The 20,322-nt window shown below is 38.0% G+C and overlaps 1 protein-coding gene across 1 annotated transcript in view; it reads right to left on the bottom strand.

Annotated features, from left to right (window-relative positions):
* Positions 1-5,278: 5,278 nt before the first annotated feature.
* The window catches only part of LOC139168965 (gamma-tubulin complex component 6-like), a 31,474-nt gene continuing 16,430 nt past the window's right edge, over positions 5,279-20,322 (bottom strand). Inside the window, 14 exon segments of the mRNA XM_070754749.1 lie at positions 5,279-5,918; positions 6,808-7,007; positions 8,295-8,508; positions 8,747-8,879; positions 9,795-9,989; positions 10,196-10,337; positions 12,027-12,195; positions 14,895-15,084; positions 15,695-15,735; positions 16,795-16,802; positions 17,786-17,901; positions 18,067-18,155; positions 18,241-18,322; positions 18,521-18,670. Of these exon segments, the coding sequence (XP_070610850.1) occupies positions 5,827-5,918; positions 6,808-7,007; positions 8,295-8,508; positions 8,747-8,879; positions 9,795-9,989; positions 10,196-10,337; positions 12,027-12,195; positions 14,895-15,084; positions 15,695-15,735; positions 16,795-16,802; positions 17,786-17,901; positions 18,067-18,155; positions 18,241-18,322; positions 18,521-18,670 (1,821 nt within the window). The 3' untranslated portion in view covers positions 5,279-5,826.

Raw genomic sequence — 20,322 nt, 5'->3', positions numbered from 1 at the left:
TAATATCATATGCCAGGTAAATTGGTAGGTTGAAGTTTTTCTTGAGCAGGAAATGCTATTACAGTGATCCCTCGATTATCGCGGGGGTTACGTTCCAAGACCTCTCGCGATAATCGATTTTCTGCGGTATAGTGGTGCGGAAGTAAAAACACCATCTGCGCATGCGCGCCCTTTTTTCCATGGCCGCGCATGCGCAGATGGTGGAGCCGGGGAGCGACGAAAGTGCAACTAATATTAGATAAACATCTACAGTATCTAAATAAATAAAATAAACATCTCGCCGCTCGTCCGTTCGCCCTCCCGCCTGCCGCTCGCCGCTCGTCCGTTCGCCCTCCCGCTGCTCGCCGCTTGTCCGTTCACCCGCTCGCCGCTCGTCCGTTTGCCCGCTCGCCGCTTGTCCGTTCGCCCGCCCGCCGCTCGCCGCTCGCCTGCCCTTCGCCCGGCCACCCGCCGCTCGCTCGCCGTTCGAGAGCAAGAGGGGGAGAGATAGAGAAAGAGAGAGAAGGAAAGAAAGAGATGAGAGGGAGGAAGAGAATGACAGGAAAGAGACAGAGAAGTGACTCTTGGTATGACGTCATCGGGTGGGAAAAAACGTGGTATAGCAAAAAAACCGTGTATTTTTTAATTAATATTTTTTGAAAAACCGTGGTGTAGCGTTTCGCGAAGATCGAGACCGCGAAAATCGAGGGAACACTATATATTTTTATGCATACTAGCTGGTGAACATCCAAATGAAACCTCTGTTTTTGAAGACAAAAATGTAAACCCAGATGCTGGATGTATTTTTGTCTGAAAATGAATTATTAGTACTTCAGAGCTATATTATTAATTTTTAGCTATGCAGGGATATTATGATTCTTTCACTGGAAAGCGAGTTGCTTTTATTTTGAAGATGCGTTTGATTTAAGCAGATTGTTCATTTATTGTGAACCTCTGTGGCTTGATCATGAATATATTATCACTGGGCTTTAGGGAAATAGTAAAACTGTACACTGTAAAAAACCAAATAGATAAAATTCAGACAAATATTTTCAACAACTACTTTACAAGGAGTTGAAGATACCGTATTTTTTGGAGTATAAGACACAGCTTTTTACCCCCAAAAGAGGGTAAAAACGTGGATGCATCTTATACACTGAATGTAGCCCCGGCTATTCCCACCCTTTGGCCTCTGCCTCCCAGCAATTTAACTCCTTGCAGCAAAGCACAGAATCTGTTAAGCCAAGCAATTGATTATCAGCTTCTTGACCCTCCATTGATTTGAGGCTGCAGGCAGACCCACATGCTAAAATGAAAGTGAAACTAAAGCTGCAAGGAGGCAGATTGCTGGGAGGGAATACTCGACCACAATTCGTTCCAGAAGTGTGGTCGAGAACCGATTTGGTCGAGTACTGAATTTATCCCATAGGAAATAATGGAAATGGATTTAATTGGTTCCCAGCCCGTTAACTCGCTGGGAACCAATTAAATCTATTTTCTTTATTTCCTATGGGATAAATAAATTCAGTACTCCAAGCTGCAGGAAGGGTGGGGGCTACTGCAATCCTGGTAGCTTTGGGGGGCTCCTTTCCTCAATGCTTCGTACCTGTAAGCAGCTGCAAAAACTTTCTCCTTCCGGTTTCCCTTCGAGGAGCAACAGCGCCGGGAACGTCACGTGATGAAGGGAAGCTGCTGGAGCGGCGGCAACTGCTCAGATGGCTCCAACAGCTTCCCTTCATCACGTGACGTTCCCGGCGCTGTTGCTCCTCGAAGGGAAGCCGGAAGGAGAAAGTTTTTGCAGCTGCTTACAGGTACGAAGCATTGAGGAAAGGAGCCCCCTGAAGCTGCCGGGATTGCAGCAGCCCCCACCCTTCCTGCAACTTGGAGCTCTTATAGAGCTCCTCAGCCCCCTGAAGCTGCTGGGATTGCAGCAGCCCCCGGCGGTAACATTTCTGATAGTGAACAAAATTTTCTGTGGCTGTTCGGTATCCGAATTTTTGTTCAGATACCGAAGCAAATTTTTGCCAAAAATTTTGTTCGTTATCTGAAATGTACGAGAACCAAAGCGTTCGAGTACCGAGGTACCACTGTATAGTCTGAAATGTAATAGTGTCCTATTTAGTATTAAGATAAAGCAGTGGAATTAAATTCTGACTTAGTCATGTTTGGAGTAGATCTATTTAAATAATTGGGAGGAGTTAGTGATTACATTTAAGAAAACTTTCTGGCATTAATATACTGCCATAATGTACATTTTTCCAATTATCTGTTGTTTCTATGGATCAGGCACACATGCACAGAAATACATAGCAAATAGTGTATATCAACTGTGCTGTTTGCTGTTTGACAAATTGCTAGGAAGCAGAGGCCTTTTTTCATTGTTTTCCTCCCTCAAAACTAAGGTGCGTCTTATACTCTGAAAAATATGGTAATCTATATAGGTACATTCAGAAACCTGAGTCACTGTCTCCACTTCTTTGTGAATTAGGAATTGTACTGCAAATTATGTTTTTCTTTTTGGTTCAAGACTGTATTCTGCTTTCTGGGTGCATGCAGTTCACTGAATGAGGAATATTTAACACTTTACTCATCCAAAATAGATTTTCTAAATTAATGGCACCAATTATTTGTTGAATAGATGAGCATTGAATAGCAGTGTTCCAATATCTCAGGGGTTGCCAGAAAGGAGTTAACCTATTCTCCAAAGCACCTGAGGGTAGAACAAGAAGTAATGGATAGAAACTAAACAAGGAGAAAAGTAACTTAGAACTAAGGATAAATTTCCTGGCAGTTAGAACAATTAATCAGTGGAACAGCCTGCCTCCAGAAATTGTGAATGTTCCAACGCTGGAAGTTTTTAAGATGTTGGATAACCATCTGTCTGAAGTAGAGTAGGGTTTCCTGCCTAAGCAGGGGGTTGGACTAGAAGACCTCCAAGGTCCCTTCCAACTCTATTATTATTGTTATAGATGAACAAACTGAATTTAGCTTTGTTACTCCTTAAGGGTGGCAAAGGGTCCCTAGCCCCAACTTAAGAAATATAGCCTCAGAGTTACAGTAGGTAAAAATACAGTATACCGTAAATTACTGATTTTGAACAAGCCTTCCGCATTCCAATGTTGCATTTTGTATAGACTGTGTATTTTTTGTGTTTCAAATTTGCTACCTCAAGAGAGTCTTCCATTTTTCCTCTTTTTTGCAATCTGGGGTTTATTGCCAGTTAAATATAATTATTTTGATTACATTTGACTACAGCATTCAGCATGTATTTCATATATTTCAACAAAGATCATTCAACAAAGTAACTGGATGAAAACATCTGTTGCTGAAAAGTACGTGTCTCAGCGGGCGGGGGCAATGGCTGACAATTAGTAAATAAATTTTGAAAAATAAAAATCTAGACTACAGGTGGTCCTTGAGTTACCACTAGAATGGAACCTATTATGGTTGTGTAGAACAGGTCAATCACAGACCAACCTGACTTTACAATCTTTTCCACTGCTGCGGTCATTAAGCAAACACTACAGTTGGTCACCAAATACTGCTGTTGCTAAGCAAGCCCATTGTTCATTAAGGCATGGTTTTGCTGAAATCCAGAAACGCCATAAAATGCAGTCAAGTGACTCTGAGTGCTCAAATGTGAGATCATATGACAGCAAGGTTGGGGCAACAGTCAGAACTTCAGATCCAGGCTGTAAGTCTCCTTTTTGTGGATATGTCTTTGAATAGTCATTAACCAACTAGTTTACATTAAGGACCACCTGTACTGAGATATTAAGACTTTTAAGTCATAGTATATCTCTTGTCCCCATACTTGGCAACTTTAAGACTTGTGGACTTCAAGTCCCAGAATTCTCCAGCCAGCATAGCTGCTACTACTACTACTAAGTCACTAAGTTATATGGTGTTTCCCCGAAAATAAAACACTCTCATATTTTTTTGAACCCTGAAATAAGCGATTGGCCTTATAAGGGGATGTCTTATTTTGAGGGAAACAGGATACTATTAAAAGGTCTTATGTTTTCAGGTCTTTTGGGTACGTGTTTAAATAAAACAAAATAGGACAAATGATGTGAATAAAATTAAGTAATTTTATTGGCTCTGGGTTTCCGGGGTTTTGGCAAGGCAATGAAAATACACCATGTGAATGTTGTTACCATGACTTAAGTATTTTAAATGAGTTATGATTTTAATCATAGCACATAAAATCTGCAATCTGTCACCATAAGCTATATTAATTGAAAATAAATGAATTTGATGATGTTTACAGCAAATGTCCATTTTTTAAATAAGAAAATTAGGAAATGAAATTTTGTGCAACTAATTTGTTTTTGGATGGTGCTGTATAATAAGTTGATCCCAGATATTTATTTTTAGTGTTGTCCCAGGAACTGAAATGTCTTTGACTTAAACATATGCTTGTGAAGGAGTAATGGTGGAATTGCCAGCCACAATTTGGGAAAGCAGCTGCATTTAGGCAGAAATGCATTCCAGATTCACTTCCCTCATATATTCATACGTTTACTTATAAGCTTTCAAGGTGGTGATGCAACCATGACACGTTGCATCTCTAGGTTTTTCAAGGATGTGAATGCTAAGATGACAGTATAGGATGAAAGGTGAAAGTATAAGATGAAAGCAAACTAGGAAACCAGAGGCTATGTCTGGAGATTGGTAGCTATTAAAAGTAGATAAAAGGACTTTTAGGCAACTGCCATGGCTTCAAAGTCTGATGAGCAACATATCCTGGTGAGAATCCTGTCTGGATCTCATAGCTTTGCTTGGATCTTGAAACTAAAAAAGAAACTATAGTGAAATAACACATCCCAAGTAGTGCAAGAATTTTTGGAAAAGGGCAGAATTTGTCTTTGGAAAGCAAAGAACCTTTACACTGCTTAAACAGGTATTTCCACCTTCTTGGTGCCCATTAATACATTCAGAGCTGTCCTGTAAGAGCACAAGGTAATCTTGCAGAGAATCTGAATGCAACACAAAACCTACATACTTGAGCCTGCAAAGTGCAATAGAATAAAGTAAACTTAAAAGCTTTGGTAATATACTAGTCAAGGACTAAAAGCAATACAACACAATTTCGCATCCAGCACCCCTCAATATAACACAATTTCGCATCCAGCACAAAGTTCTTTCTTTCCTTCACATTTCCTCTCTCCCTCCTATTGCAAAGAAAAAATAGTAAAATTTATATGCTTGCCCAAATCCTAATGACCCTGGATGCCTTCTGATGTGCTTTGATGCTAATTAAAAAATAATGAAGGATACAATAAGACACTCAGGGGAATATGAGGAGTGTAGAGCTATATTGGGAAATGATTAGATCTATAAAAGAAACTTCACAGCATCTATAATCATAGGCCATTACAGTATAATTAATAAACATTCTAGATTATGTACATATTACATTTATCTACAAAGAGGTAATTGTCAGTAAGGTGGGGGGGGAGGTTTGCTCTGAACATCTGCATATTGATTACAAAATAATAAATTTATGCTCTGCTCTTTATTACACATTTACATGAGAAACTTTTACAATGCTAAAGGAAGAATTTACACATTAACAAATTTACATTTATGCATGCTTTGATATATCACACCAACATGGGAAACATGCTTCCATGAAAAGAAAAGGCTTATAAATCCAATAAATCTAATAGACAGTGTGAACCGGTGCCATGCTATGTGAGGAAATGGAGCATCTTGCTGTTTCAATTGAACCATTTTACTCTGTCACTATTTTCAGTGGAAACTCTTCAAAGCTTCTGAGGTCAGCGGCTTTCAAATGGCCTGGGTTCCTTATAATACACAGAGCACTCGGTCTATTGTGAAGGGTCAATTATCTTTGTAATAGTTGTTGAAGTTAATTCTTAGTAAGAAATCTTCAAGGTGAGACTGGTATCCTCTGTTGATAAGCTTTGTTACGACTGCAGGGAAAGAGGGAGGAAAGGGGGAAATTTAGAAAAGTCAATTATCAATAGAAACATAGGAACACAGAAACATGGCAAGAAAAATGTTACTGGGTCTCTTCCAAATGTCCTCATTGGAAAAAACAAAGTGGCCCTGGAATGAATCCTTGCAATAATAAGCATCAATTGGATGATGCATATCAAATCCTAAACCCTCATTATTTCCCCCAGCAATATCATATGATTGCAGGGAATGCTGCCCCACTAAGAGTGTTTTAGATAGCATGCATAAAGGAGGCTGCTATCAAGTACTTTGCTAAACATAGCAATAATCAATTGGTTTTCCTTATAACGGTTGTAAACAGTGGGACTTAAATTCTGCATGAAAAAGGAAAGCAAATAAGGCTCAAAATTAGGAGGTGAAAGTAGGCCTGAAGGAAAAAATACAAAAAAAGAGATGATCCTTCATTTAGGGTGAAGGCAGGGTGAACCTGCTGTACGTTTATAGTAAGGAACCAGTTACAAAGAGGACTCTGGAAAGAGAGATAGCGTTGCTGCCATCTGCCTTTATGCAAACTGTTTTGTGCAACCAAGGGAGATAAGGTGGATAGGACACTGCAGACTGCAGAAGCACAGCTGACGCTGCATCTGACTTCATGGAGGTTTCACCATATTGATACTATGATGCTCTAATTTAATATGAAATGAAGTGCAAGTGAGTTTTTATTCTACACCTTATAATACAGAATATATTATTTCCCTGAAGGTTTGCTCTAAGAAAACTGATAAACATTCTTAATTTCAAATGTAATGTGATCTTTAAAAGCATTAAGTCAATGATGTTGTGCTTGAGTTTCATTTTGATTTTCAGATTAACATTACAGGAAAATTACATGACAAGTCTTACCGTTGAACAGAAAATGAGAGTAATATTTGAATGTGTTATAGGACTGCTGCATTAATCCAAAATTAGGGTGAACAGCCACATGTTTGCTGCTATCAAAATTCCAAGACTGAGAGATTAATTGGCTACGGAACTTTAAAATGAGGCTAAAGATGCTGTGAATTATATTCATCACAGGGGCTGCCTTTTCCGTCAATAATCCCCTGTCACAGAAAAAGCAAAGATATATTTTAAACATATACCAATGTGAAATTAACTGACAGGCAGCAATGTAATGTCTCTAACTTTGTAATAGATTTTAAAACTATACATCCACAGTTATAAGAACATGTTTAGGTCTGAAAACAAAGAAAATATTAAAAAGAAACTTAAACTGGTTCATTGTTTTTTAAACATCTTGCTCTTTGAACCCTTTCTCACTTTTAAAAATTAGAGTCCAAAACCAGCTTTTGTATATATTTATCATTTACCATATTAAGAATTAAAACTGATTGAATTGATTCAGAGTGTTGATTATTGAATCATGTAAAAAAGTATACTAACTCCATTAGATACTAACCCTTCGTTCATGAAACCCCCCAAATTTTTAACGAATTAAAAATAGTAAGTGTAATTGATTTACATCAAGGGTGTTAAACTCGCGGCCTGGTGCCTGGATGTATCACGTGCTGGCCACGCCCATTCCCATTTTAGCAAAGGGGGAAGTCACAATATGACACATGACAACATGACAATGTGAGCTTAATACCCCGATTTACATTTTGTAAATATATTCAACATCTGGAAAATAATTTTGCTTTTGTGAAACCAGAAATGGACTGGATGATTTCCAGACGTTCTGCTATGAACCTTCTTAATAAACTATAGTTGCAGTCAAACTTGTCTGGATTCTGTGAACCTGAACTGCCTTAAAGGGTTGACATGAATCTTGATTCTTCCCTGCTCCGCATAGAGTCATCATTATAGTAAGGAGCCAATTACAAAGAGGATTGGGGAAAGAAACCACTTGTCCAAAGGATCCTAACTATATTTGTTTGATTTTTATGTATAATTTACTTTAAACCATTTTGGGAGACCTATTATCCTAAACGGATATAAATTATTGTAATCGATCAATCATCTAACAGCCTCTAGGATTCAAAGAAAGTATAAATTTATAAACACAAGAGAAGCCGCAAGTGATTCTGTACTAGGGTGGCTACAGTCCAGATTGCTCCTCAGAACATACACAAACTGGCTTTTTAACAATCTTAAAGAAATTATTTCTGCTAGTTGAAGTACTGTATAAGATCCTCTTCATTCCTGCAATGCAATGCAAGGAAATGCTTTCCGTGGTCCATCAATGCACAATGCATCTGTTCTGCTACATTATAGTAGAAGTAAACCCAAACCAAGTCAGTGTAATGGAAATCCATTATGTTTAATCCATCCTTTTACTTATATGAACAATACTGATCAACATAATCAGACAAGTTATACAGCTTCCTTACCGAAAGATTGCTTTGTTGAGATATTCCGCATGTGTTCGGTAAATTTCTTCCAAATTTCCCACAGAAGACAATTTATTTCCAAATTCACACCAAGTGACATGCAAAATCTGATTTGCAATATAACCTTGAATAACTTTAACAAAATGCTGCATTTCGTGCTTATAAAGCTGCAGTTGTCGAAACTGGGCTGAATTCGATGCATGCTTTACTAACGCTGAAAAACAAATATTACATTTAATCACAGGGTCTGAAAACACATTTATTTATTTAAAAATGAGAAAATATTTTAGGAGCCAAATTTAAAAGAAAAAAAGGATCAATGTAATTTAAGGTCAATAAATTACTGCTAAAATATAACAATGTTGAATAACATATTAAATGATCAAAATAATATGTGTAAAAATACTTCAATGGAAAAAAATAAATATTTGAGAGAAGCAAATCAGTCTTACCAGTTCGCTTTAAGTGGAACCAGACATCTTTAAGAGTCCATACCATATGTTTCAGCTGTAGCAGGAACGAGAATATCTTGTTATATTTATTCATACACTTTTCAGTAATTACAATATTTAAGGGCCAGTCAACCTAAAAGAAAAAGGAAATATTTCTCACTGCATATGAATCTTTATTTTGCAAACTTTGCACCGGACCAGGATATCTGCGAGACCGCCTTCTGCCGCACGAATCCCAGCAGCTGGTTAGGTCCCACAGAGTTGGCCTTCTCCAGGTCCCGTCGATTAAACAATGTCGGCTGGCGGGACCCAGGGGAAGAGCCTTCTCTGTGGCGGCCCCGAACCTCTGGAACCAGCTCCCCGCAGGGATCAGGACTGCCCCCACCATCCTTGCCTTTCATAAACTTTAATATTAGATTTGTTACTGTATATTGTTTTTATCACTGCTGTGAGCCGCCCCGAGTCTGCGGAGAGGGGCGGCATACAAATCTAATTAATAATAATAATAATAATAATAATAATAATAATAATAATAATAATAGAAACATAGAAACATAGAAGACTGACGGCAGAAAAAGACCTCTTGGTCCATCTAGTCTGCCCTTTTACTATTTCCTGTATTTTATCTTAGGATGGATATATATTCATCCCAGGCATGTTTAAATTCAGTTACTGTGGATTTCCCAACCACGTCTGTTGGAAGTTTGTTCCAAGGATCTACTATAATAATAATAATATAAAAACAACACAAATATGCATTTATAAATAGCATCAGGAAATATTCTGAATCAATTATTTTAATAAATCAATCATGGTTCTAGAACACATACACCCCATTAGCTTCAGGGCACTAGGGACCGGTTCCGTGAAGAAAGCTTTTCCACAGACCATAAAGGGGGGGGGGGGGGGGGTTGGTATACTGCCTGCATCCTGCAGATAGAGGTTGACTTGTTTCTGTGGTCCACTTTCTGGCATGCTGTGACCCATTGGATCAGGTTGGGGACCCCTGCTATAGAATATAAGTCGAAAATTTCCATGGGCATCTCACCTTGTATCGTAAGTCTAAGCAGTTGAGGGCATCAGGAGCATTGGGTTTGAACATGTCTGGGAGATATTTCAGTGCAAAAGAGAGGTTAGAAGCCAAGTGACTGTCTCCATGAAGACTGTACTGAAGTGCCTTATTCAAGATGGAATTGAGGACTAATGGATTCAGAAGTTCACCAGGTGTCTGTCCTGATCCAAGCTTGAATGAGAAAATAGCATATTAGAGGCTGAGAATTCACTGGGCAGGATGTAAGCAGAAGTTAAGCATGCTGTTTATTACCAGAAAATCTTATGCCAGAGTTTCCTATAATGCACAGTTCCAAGACTGGCTGTTTGCTCTTGATCTTCATTGGAAACACACTCATGAAATGGCTATTTTCTGGGCAAATAGATATAATTCAATACCTTTTCAAAAAGCAAATTGCTGAGTGATTGAGCAAATTCTCCATCTTCCATTAACAAAAAATGCCTCAATGCTTCAAAATGTTTCTCAACATTCAATTCCACAAAATAATAATCCACAATGGCTTTGTTTACAAGGGAAACACTATATATAAAAAAGAAATAGATGATACAAATTTTAAAATGTAATATAATTAAAATTCTCTGTTCGTTATAAAAGAGAAGAAAGAAAACCACGATAAGCTGGAATAAGGTAAAATGAATCACCAATCAAACCATGTTAAAAATAATGTTCCTTTTGATCCTGTATACAGAATTAATGGTTGGCTTCTACAAAAGAATTTACTAGAATAGCTCAACGTCTTTTGGTTGCTTTTCAAATATGGATGTACCATGTATATTGAAAATAAAAGTTTTGGTTGCTTTTCAAATATGGATGTACCATGTATATTGAAAATAAAAGTTTTTACTCTAATTCTTCATCATATATTTATGCAATTCCTTTGGCCTGATGAAGAAAAGACTGAAGAGGAAATATGCTATGATATTTATAGATCTAATACAAGTTATTTCATGATATAGGATTGTTTCTGTAATCACTAAATTGTCTATACCAGTGGTGGCAAACCTTTTTTTCCTCGGGTGCCAAAAGAGAGTAAGCAAGTGCTATCCCTCGCCCCCTGGAGGCCCTCTGGAGGCCGGAAATGGTCTGTTTCCCAACTTCTGGTGGGCCTGGTAGGCTTGTGTTTTGCCCTCCCCAGGCTCCAAAAGCTTCCTGGAGCCAGGGTGTTTTGGTTAGCCCTGGCCCAGCTCCTGCCCCAAGGACTGTGGATGTGGGGGAGACATCCACATGCTGCAGGCCTGTTTTGCGCCCCCCCCCTGCCCCGTGGAATCTGCTGATGAAGGCTCCTCTGACCAAGAAGAGATGAGTGACAGGGAGGAGGAGAGTGGGGCAGACAGCTCAGAAGGAGATCAATTATCTAGCTTCTCCTTGGATTCAGAACAAGAGTTAATGATACAGCCACACATGCGGAGAGCGATGCATAGGCAACGACAACTGAGAGATTATTATCAAAGAAAATGAGGCCACCTGTGGTTGGCTGGGGTTTTGGTAATTAGTGAGGCTGCTATAAATAGCAGCCTGTGGGTTTGGCCATTGTGGAGGATTATCTGATCCTTGTGTTTCGTGACTGCTTTACTGACTTTGGCCTTTTGTGTGCTGATTTTCCCCGCTTTGAAACTAAACCAGAGCAAAGTGTGTTTCACTTTGTGAAAGAAGGACTGTGAATTGCCTCACAGCTGCAAGTTAAGTATCACAGAACTGATAAGGGACTTGTACAAATTATCAGTTTGTTTGGAGACGACTGCTCTTTGCTATACCAAAAGAGGGCTTAGGTTAAGTGAATTTTCATTATAAAGAACATTGTTTTGAATTTTCAAACGTGTGTGTGTCTGAAATTTGTACCTGTGAATTTTTGGGAGGAGTCTACCAGAGAGCCCAACAGAACACAGGGGAGGGTAACCCCCCCCCCACTCCCCCAGAAGCTCTCTGGGAGTCAAAAAGGCCCTCCCAGAGCCTCTGCACAAGCCAAAAACCAAATGACTGGCACACACATGCACATTGGAGCTGAGCTAGGGCAACGGCTTGCGTGCCAGCAGATATGGCTCAGCGTGCCACCTGTGGCACCCATGCCATAGGTTCGTCATCACTGGTCTATACTGTTGACTCAATAAAAGGAGGAGAGATGATCATTTGTTTGTCCTTAATGAAACAATGTGAACAGCAGAACAAGGTACTCTTACATATTGACTTAATAGTTCCAATGCTACTTACTGAGAAACTAAGGGAGTAGTGATCGACCGTTTCATCAGCACTGGAAGTGACAAGAGCTCACTTAGCTGTACAGCTGTTTTATCTGTTGCTGACTGTATTGAGGGATGCACAGGGAAAGTATAGGATCTGGGGATCATGTGATGTAAGAGATGGGAGACTGGAAGCTCGGCTGCATTACAGATTAAAAAAAAAATTAAGCGAAACTTCATTACTTTTAAAGATTATCAAAAGGTAAAATATAATGAATCAACAACCAAGATGTAACAGCCTGTAGTTTGCAGTAACCAACTTAATACAGTAGTACCTCTAGATACGAGCTGCTCCACATGCGAGTATTCCAAGATACGAGCCACGAGGGGAGAGAAATTTCTGTTCCAGACCCAAGCTCAAATTTGGGATATGAGCTGAGCGTCCACTAGGTGGCGCAAGGATCCTTGCTTTTGGTTATCTCGGAGGGGAAAAACAAAGTCTAAAGCCATTTGTTCCAGATTCGACATAAAAGCTCCCTTCTGGAACGAATTAAACTCGTATCTAGAAGTACTACTGTATATAGATAACAACCATAAAGCAATGCAAGTATTTATAAAATACTGTTCAAAAAGTTGAAAACTGAATGCCAAAGAGAGAGAGAAAAGGTACATATAAATATAATTTAGCACATGTTTTAACCACCAGTAAAAGCATTTCCTTAGTACGTAGTACATTAATATCTTTGCCTAGGAATTCTGGAAAACAATTTCTAGTGCCTGAATCATGAAACTTAAGTAACCCATGAAACTACAAGAATGGAGATTTGCCATTTTCTACGCAACAAAAATACTTTTCTTTAGAGTTCAAAATTACTAAGAAAAATAATTAAATCCCCAAAGTTTTACAGTAAAAACAACAACTTGTGATCTTCCATGAGCCAGGGTGGCGCAGCAGGTAGAGTGCTGTACTGCAGGCCACTGAAGCTGACTGTAGATCTGAAGGTCAGCGGTTCAAATCTCATCACCGGCTCAAGGTTGACTCAGCCTTCCATCCTTCCGAGGTGGGTAAAATGAGGACCCGGATTGTGGGGGCAATACACTGGCTCTGTTAAAAAGTGCTATTGCTAGCATGTTGTAAGCCACCCTGAGTCTAAGGAGAAGGGCGGCATAAAAATGGAAGAAGGAAGGAAGGAAGGAAGGAAGGAAGGAAGGAAGGAAGGAAGGAAGGAAGGAAGGAAGGAAGGAAGGTAGTACTCATAACAACTGGCTGGAACACTCCAATGCCTACTCAAAATTTTCAAGGATTCCCTTTTCTCTTCTGGATCATCCCTTGTTTAAATAAATGAGATGTAATTTATATGTTTAAATAAATGAGATGCAATTTATAATGTTCCAGACAAAATTCGGGCTGGACTATGTGTGGAAGAGTGGATAATTAACTTCCAGGAAAACCTCCAGAATAGGGACATTTCTCAAAACATTCAGCTCGGCAGAACCTTAAGAGATAAGGAGCTTACATTTTTGCATGCCCTAAAATACTTACAGTCTGCCCTTATACTATTCCTGTATTTTATCTTAGGATGGATATATGTTTATCACAGGCATGTTTAAATTCAGTTACTGTGGATTTGTCAACCATCTGTGCTGGAAGTTTGTTCCAAGCATCTACTACTCTTTCAGTAAAATAATATTTTTTCAAGTTGCTTCTGATCTTTACCCCAACTAACTTCAGATTGTGCCCTTGTTCTTGTGTTCACTTTCCTATTAAAAACACTTCCCTCCTGAAACTTATTTAACCCTTTAACACATGTCCCCCCTTTTCCCTTCTGTCCTCCAGACTATACAGATTGAGTTCATTAAGTCTTTCCTGATATGTATTATGATTAAGATCTTCCACCATTCTTGTAGCCCGTCTTTGGGCCCGTTCAATTTTATCAATATCTTTTTGTAGGTGAGGTCTCCAGAACTGAACACAGTATTCCAAATATGGTCTCACCAGCGCTCTATACAGCGGGATCACAATCTCCTTATTCCTGCTTGTTATACCTCTATGCTATGCAGCCAAGCATTCTACTCGCTTTCCCTACCGCCTGACCGCATTGTTCACCCATTTTGAGACTGTCAGAAATCACTACCCCTAAATCCTTCTCTTCTGAAATTTTTGCTAACACAGAACTGCCAATACAATACCCAGATTGAGGTTTTCCTTTTCCCCAAAGTGCATTATTTACATTTGGAAACATTAAACTGCAGTTTCCATTGCTTTGACCACTTATCTAGTAAAGATAAATAATTTGCCATCATTTACTATAGTGGCTGTACAATGAGTCCTTGACTTATTACTGAGCCTCTCTCATTTCACAGCCTTTAGAATTAAATCAAATTAGAATTTAAAAAGAGATTTAAAAAACTCACCCTCCCTAGGCTAAATAAGTTGGTAGACACTGATGTAGAACATCTACAGCAAATGTGATCAACCAACAGGACAGCATGCAATCCTGAACAGCTAATTATGCGGCCCCACAAGATTTTAAATTTTTAATAATATTATTTAATTTTTTTAGTGATACTATATTATATATATGTGGGCCAAGACAAATTTACTCTTCACTCAATGCAGATCAGGAAAGCCAAAATGTTTGGGTACCCATGATCTAAAGCAGAGGTCTCCAACCTTGACAACTTTAAGCCTGGCAGACTTCAACTCACAGAATTCTGGGAGTTAGTCCTCCAGGCTTAAAGTTGCAAGGTTGGAGACCCCTTATCTAAAGATCATAAACTCCTCACCCTTGAGGTACCGAGTTTTAGGTTAGCAACACTCAAGAGTTATCTTCTTTGAAAGGCGGTATCATATCAAGAGTTACATTGTTTAAATGCCTCTCATTTTGAGACTACTCACACATAAACTCATATTGATCCTGATATTTTTCCAGGCAATATTGATTAGATAATTCTTGCAGGTAATCTTCTATTTTCCATATAGCAACCCCCGTACTTCCTCCTTCCTGGTTTTCAGACAGAATGATCTCAGAGACAGAAGTTTGCTGAGTCACAACACTCAATGAGGTTGAATTTTCAGGTTCTTCTACCTGATGAAAAAGAAATGTTGGTGTTACAATGTTCCTTCAATTGGTATACTTATGTAGCCGCATTCAGTTTTCTAAATTCTAAAATATTCAAATCGACATAAACATATAATGGAAGAAAAATAGAAATTTCTTCAGGTTCCATAGTGCAAAAAAGTTAGTTTGTTTCCATATGAACCCACAATTAATTTCAATTAAACATATTAGCATTAATATCATCATATGGTCTCTGAATCATTCCTTAAAATTGCTAAGTCCCTAGTTATAAAAGAAGTGATAAAAGTTATAAAAGAAGAAAACCCCATTTTAGTGCTCAGAGACAATGGAAGATAATTAATAATCTCGCCTCCCTTTCTTTCTCTTGGTCAACTGCTCCTTATGGAGACATAAGTCTCCATAGAACCACGCTAAGCAAGATCAACTCAGTGAAGCAAAACATGCTAAGAAGAAATAGCCAAAGCAGCAATATCTGAATACTACTACTCTATACCTTTTTCCTTACTGGCTTAGCCCTGAAAGCCTCTGCCGAAATGGTGGATTGGAAAGTCAACAATCTTTTGCATTTTGAAACCATAAAAAAATATGTGATTCATAAAGATGTGATTTTTCTCACAAGCAAAGGCTGAAGGTCTTTAACATCACCTCGGATGACCACTATACGAAAAAAAGAAATATTATGTTAGGGAACAGAATACATACAATTCTGGTTCATAAATGGAATGTCCTTTTTGTATTCCGTTTTTATATTTCATATAAATATTTTATATTTTAGCCATATATAAAGTTATACCATATTTTTGGAGTATAAGACGCACCCTTTTTCTTCCTAAAAGAGGCTGATAATTTGGGTGCGTCTTATACTCTAAATGTTGCTCTCTTTTTTTTTTTCCCAGCCCTAACTAGATGCTAACAATCTTCCCAGCTCTTACCTTGTAGGTTCTTTCATTGTTTCTCTCTGCGAAGAATGTTTTCCAAGCCCTAAGTCTTTGCAGGTTTTTTTTTTCATTGCTCTAACTAGTTCCAAGTAAGTTTCTTTCCAGCCCTAACCAGGTGCTAACGATGTTCCTAGCTCTTACCCACTTGCAAGCTTTTTCATTGTTATTCCTTGCGAATGTTTTCCAAGCCCTAAGTCTTTGCAGGGTTTTTTCCATTTCTCTACTTGCTCCAAATGTTTCTTTCCAGGTGCTAATGATGTTCCCCGCTCTTACTGGCTTGCAAGCTCTTTCATTGCTACTCTCTCCGAATAGTTTTTTTTAAAAAAAAAGTCCTAACCAAGGGATAAAATAATGTGCTGAAGCTGACCAGACTAAGGATGCTAGCCAGTTGAATACCTGGTAAGCAGATTCTTTTCGTATATTCCTCCCCAAAAACCTATACTTATACTCTGGTGCATCTTATACGGTATATATTATATGTAACTTTACCTCCCCCAATAATCAAAGACAAACAATATTTTGGAGCCCTATCTCTTTGTTCAGTTTTAGTATAGTTCTTAATAATATTGCAATTTTGGATTTTAATATTTTAACATTTTAAAGGTGTTTTATAACCTGTAACCTCTTATTTTTGTTGCACAAAAGCTTTCAGCTATTAAATGCAATTCATCTTCCATTTGTTTTTATATAAGGGGGGCATTCTTAAGATTTGTTTAAGTATTAATTAGGATTAGGGTTGCTGACAAATTTTTAATTTTGCTACATAACTTCCCCAAACCTGCTGACCTTAAATTACAAAAAGTATTGAGGATTGTAGCCTACCATATTAAAGAGCAACAAGTGGGATAAGGATTATGCTTAGGAAACTCATAAGATTTCCACTCACCTATTTGACCTCTCTGAATTCAACAGATTTCTTTTTTTTTAATGTTTATTAAATATTAACATTAAAAAGAAAACATGAACAAAATAAACATAAAAGAGAAAGTGGTATAATTCATAATATGAAGTATTAATAGTAATATATAATCTCGAGTGTAAATGTGCAAGATACAATATCAAATATGGAAAATATATGGTAAAAGTATAATACATAATATAAAACAATAATAGTACCGGTAATATATAATCTTGAGTATTTATGTGCAAAATACAGTATCAAATGTCAGAAAAATAAGGTAAAAGAATAGAGAAAAGGATAGAGGGAAAGATAGGAAGAAAAGTACAGAAAGAAGGGGAAAGGGGGTGTTCGCAATATAGCTGACACTTCGGAATTGTATGACTTTGGGGTATGAAGGAGTAATAGGAGTATGTACGTCCATATCTTATTTATAAGGGTAAGGAGGTGTAGTTAGTAAGGGTTCATAAAGATCAATGGGACTCAAGCACTATAAGAATGTGTATATGAACAAAGTGAGCTGAGATTCATATTGCAGGATTTAATAGCTGTCTTCAAGATGAAGTCAACAGATTTCTTTAGTAGCTATATTTAATCTTTGTCTGTGAAACATGGCTAAATACATCCTATCCTGATTCCATCATCACATCAAGTAACTACCTTGTCCTTCGGTCCGACCAAGAATCCCGCAGAGGAGGCAGTATAGCTATATTCTATACAAAAATCACTCAATCTATTTCTGTTTTTGTTTCTGTTTTTCTATTAATAAAAACTTTTGGGTTTTCCCTTTTTATCATGTGGAGTGTGTCTGCCTGGACTAATTACCCTGTAATTACGGGCAGTTGAAACACACCGGCAGAACAATGCTTACCTTGCCCTTTTCTCTAAATCTTCTTCTAAAGCTTTCAGTCTCTTCTCCCTCTCTCGGAGTTCCCGAGCATAACTAAAATCATCATCAATTTCTTCCTGCTTCAGAGCACGTCGACGCTATCAAGATATTCAGAAAGATTTTCAGAATCATTTTCCAAGACCTTAAGCTGAGCTGTATATCTTTTCAGGAAAATTCTATATAGATTCTAATCTATATACACACATATATATGCATATACATATATACGCATACACACAGAGACCTGATGAATAAAAACATACCTCCTGATCTTTTACAAATTGTTCTTTCAATCTCTGAAATTGTTCACGTTTTGTTACGTCCAGTGCCATTTTTTCTGATATCTGTTGATTTAAAAATAAAGTTAAAATGCATATTTTTATCAGAAAAAATCATAGAAGAAATTCAACTAGACTGCAAAGACAAATATAAATTACCAGTAATGGCTTTGAGAGCTTTGCTAGCTGTTTCTCGAGCATGAGCAATTAACTCCTGTTTCTCAATTTCTAAGCGCAAAACCTAGGAGAAAATCCATGTGATTTATTACAATTTTCAAATGTTAAATCATAAAAGGAGACATGCATTAAATAAATTAGGACATTTGAAATTCAAAAGGTTATCACTCAGAAACCAAAATCTTGACTAGATTTTGTCTAGATCCTGGACAATGGGATGGAATAATTTCCATTCTGAAATTATTCTGTTAAATATATTTACCTTTTCTTCCTTGCTGATGGTACTATAGCGAGCAATTCTTTCCATTCGACCTACATAGATTGCACAATCTTTCTCAATCTCTTTTAATTCATCAAGGGAGAAAGTTACAGAAATCCGAGGAACAGAAATATCAGACCAGCATATATAGTGCTGCAAAAAGAGAGATTAAAATCAACTTTGCTTTTAAATTATACACCTTTTACTTTTCATTAGCCTCCTATATTATTTAAAGGCCTCAATCCTATAATTTCTGAATCTGATGGGCTTTATTCCTCCATAGACTTTTAGCAAGTGTTTCTACCATGAAGAAGAAAAAGAAATACTCTAAAAGCAAACAATGTAGAATATATTCTGATCACTCGTTATAAAAAATAAAGCTTTTAGGAACCTGCAAATAAAATGAACTCTAGGATTTCATGACACAAAAGGAGACGGGACATGAAATCCCTAAAACACATAGAGCAGGGGTCTCCAAACTTTGCAACTTTTAGACCTGTCTACTTCAACTCCCATAATTCCTCAGCCAGGAATTCTGGGAGTTGAACTCCACAAGTTTTAAAGTTGCCTCGTCTGGAGGATGCAACTGGACCTTGTAAGAAGACAAACAGAATAGCCATGCAAGCTGACAATTCCTTACTGTAATAGCCTGAAGATCCTAAACCAGGGGTAGGCAAAGTTGGTTCTTCTATGACATGTGGACTTCAACTCCCAGAAATCCTGAGCTAGCATGATTGGCTCAGGAATTCTGGGAGTTGAAGTCCATAAGTCATAGTAGAGCAACCTTGCCTGGCTCTGTCCAAAACCATCAGCAGCAAAAATAAAGGATAAGACAGAACAACTTAGAGACTTATCAAATCCAATGCCAATCCTTCTGATACATATAGGAATAAATAGAAACATAGAAGACTGATGGCAGAAAAAGACCTCATGATCCATCTAGTCTGCCCTTATATTATTTTTTGTATTTTATCTTAGGATGGATCTATGTTTATCCCAGGCATGTTTAAATTCAGTTACTGTGGATTTACCGACAACGTCTGCTGGAAGTTTGTTCCAATCATCTACTACTCTTTCAGTAAAATAATATTTTCTCACGTTACTTCTAATCTTTCCCCCAACTATCCTCAGATTGTGCCCCCTTGTTCTTGTGTTCACTTTCCTATTAAAAACACTTCCCTCCTGAACCTTATTTAACCCTTTGACATATTTAAATGTTTCGATCATGTCCCCCCTTTTCCTTCTGTCCTCCAGACTATGCAGATTGAGTTCATGAAGTCTTTCCTGATATGTTTTATGCTTAAGACCTTCCACCATTCTTGTAGCCCGTCTTTGGACCCGTTCAATTTTGTCAATATCTTTTTGTAGGTGAGGTCTCCAGAACTGAACACAGTACTCCAAATGTGGTCTCACCAGCGCTCTATATAGCGGGATCACAATCTCCCTCTTCCTGCTTGTTATACCTTGGCTATGCAGCCAAGCATCCTACTTGCTTTTCCTACCGCCCGACCACACTGCTCACCCATTTTGAGACTGTCAGAAATCACTACCCCCAAATCCTTCTCTTCTGACGTTTTTGCTAACATAGTACTACAAAAAAACAGCCAGAACCTCCATCTATGTTGAACACGATTGGTCACGCAAATGAAAGCGCTATAAACAAATAAAGAAATTGGGGTGAATGGGAGAAATCTGCTTTCTGGGACCGAAATCTGACTTATTTAGATGATGGATTGTTGGCACCTAACAAGGATTGGTAAAAAAAAAATGTTTGGACAAACCATGGCAAGGTTCAAAAGACTTGA

This window comes from Erythrolamprus reginae, chromosome 6 (assembly GCF_031021105.1).
Source record: "Erythrolamprus reginae isolate rEryReg1 chromosome 6, rEryReg1.hap1, whole genome shotgun sequence".
Lineage (NCBI taxonomy): Eukaryota > Metazoa > Chordata > Lepidosauria > Squamata > Dipsadidae > Erythrolamprus > Erythrolamprus reginae.
The sequence above is the reverse complement of the archived record's forward strand: the minus strand, read 5'-3'. Positions and strand labels throughout refer to the sequence as shown.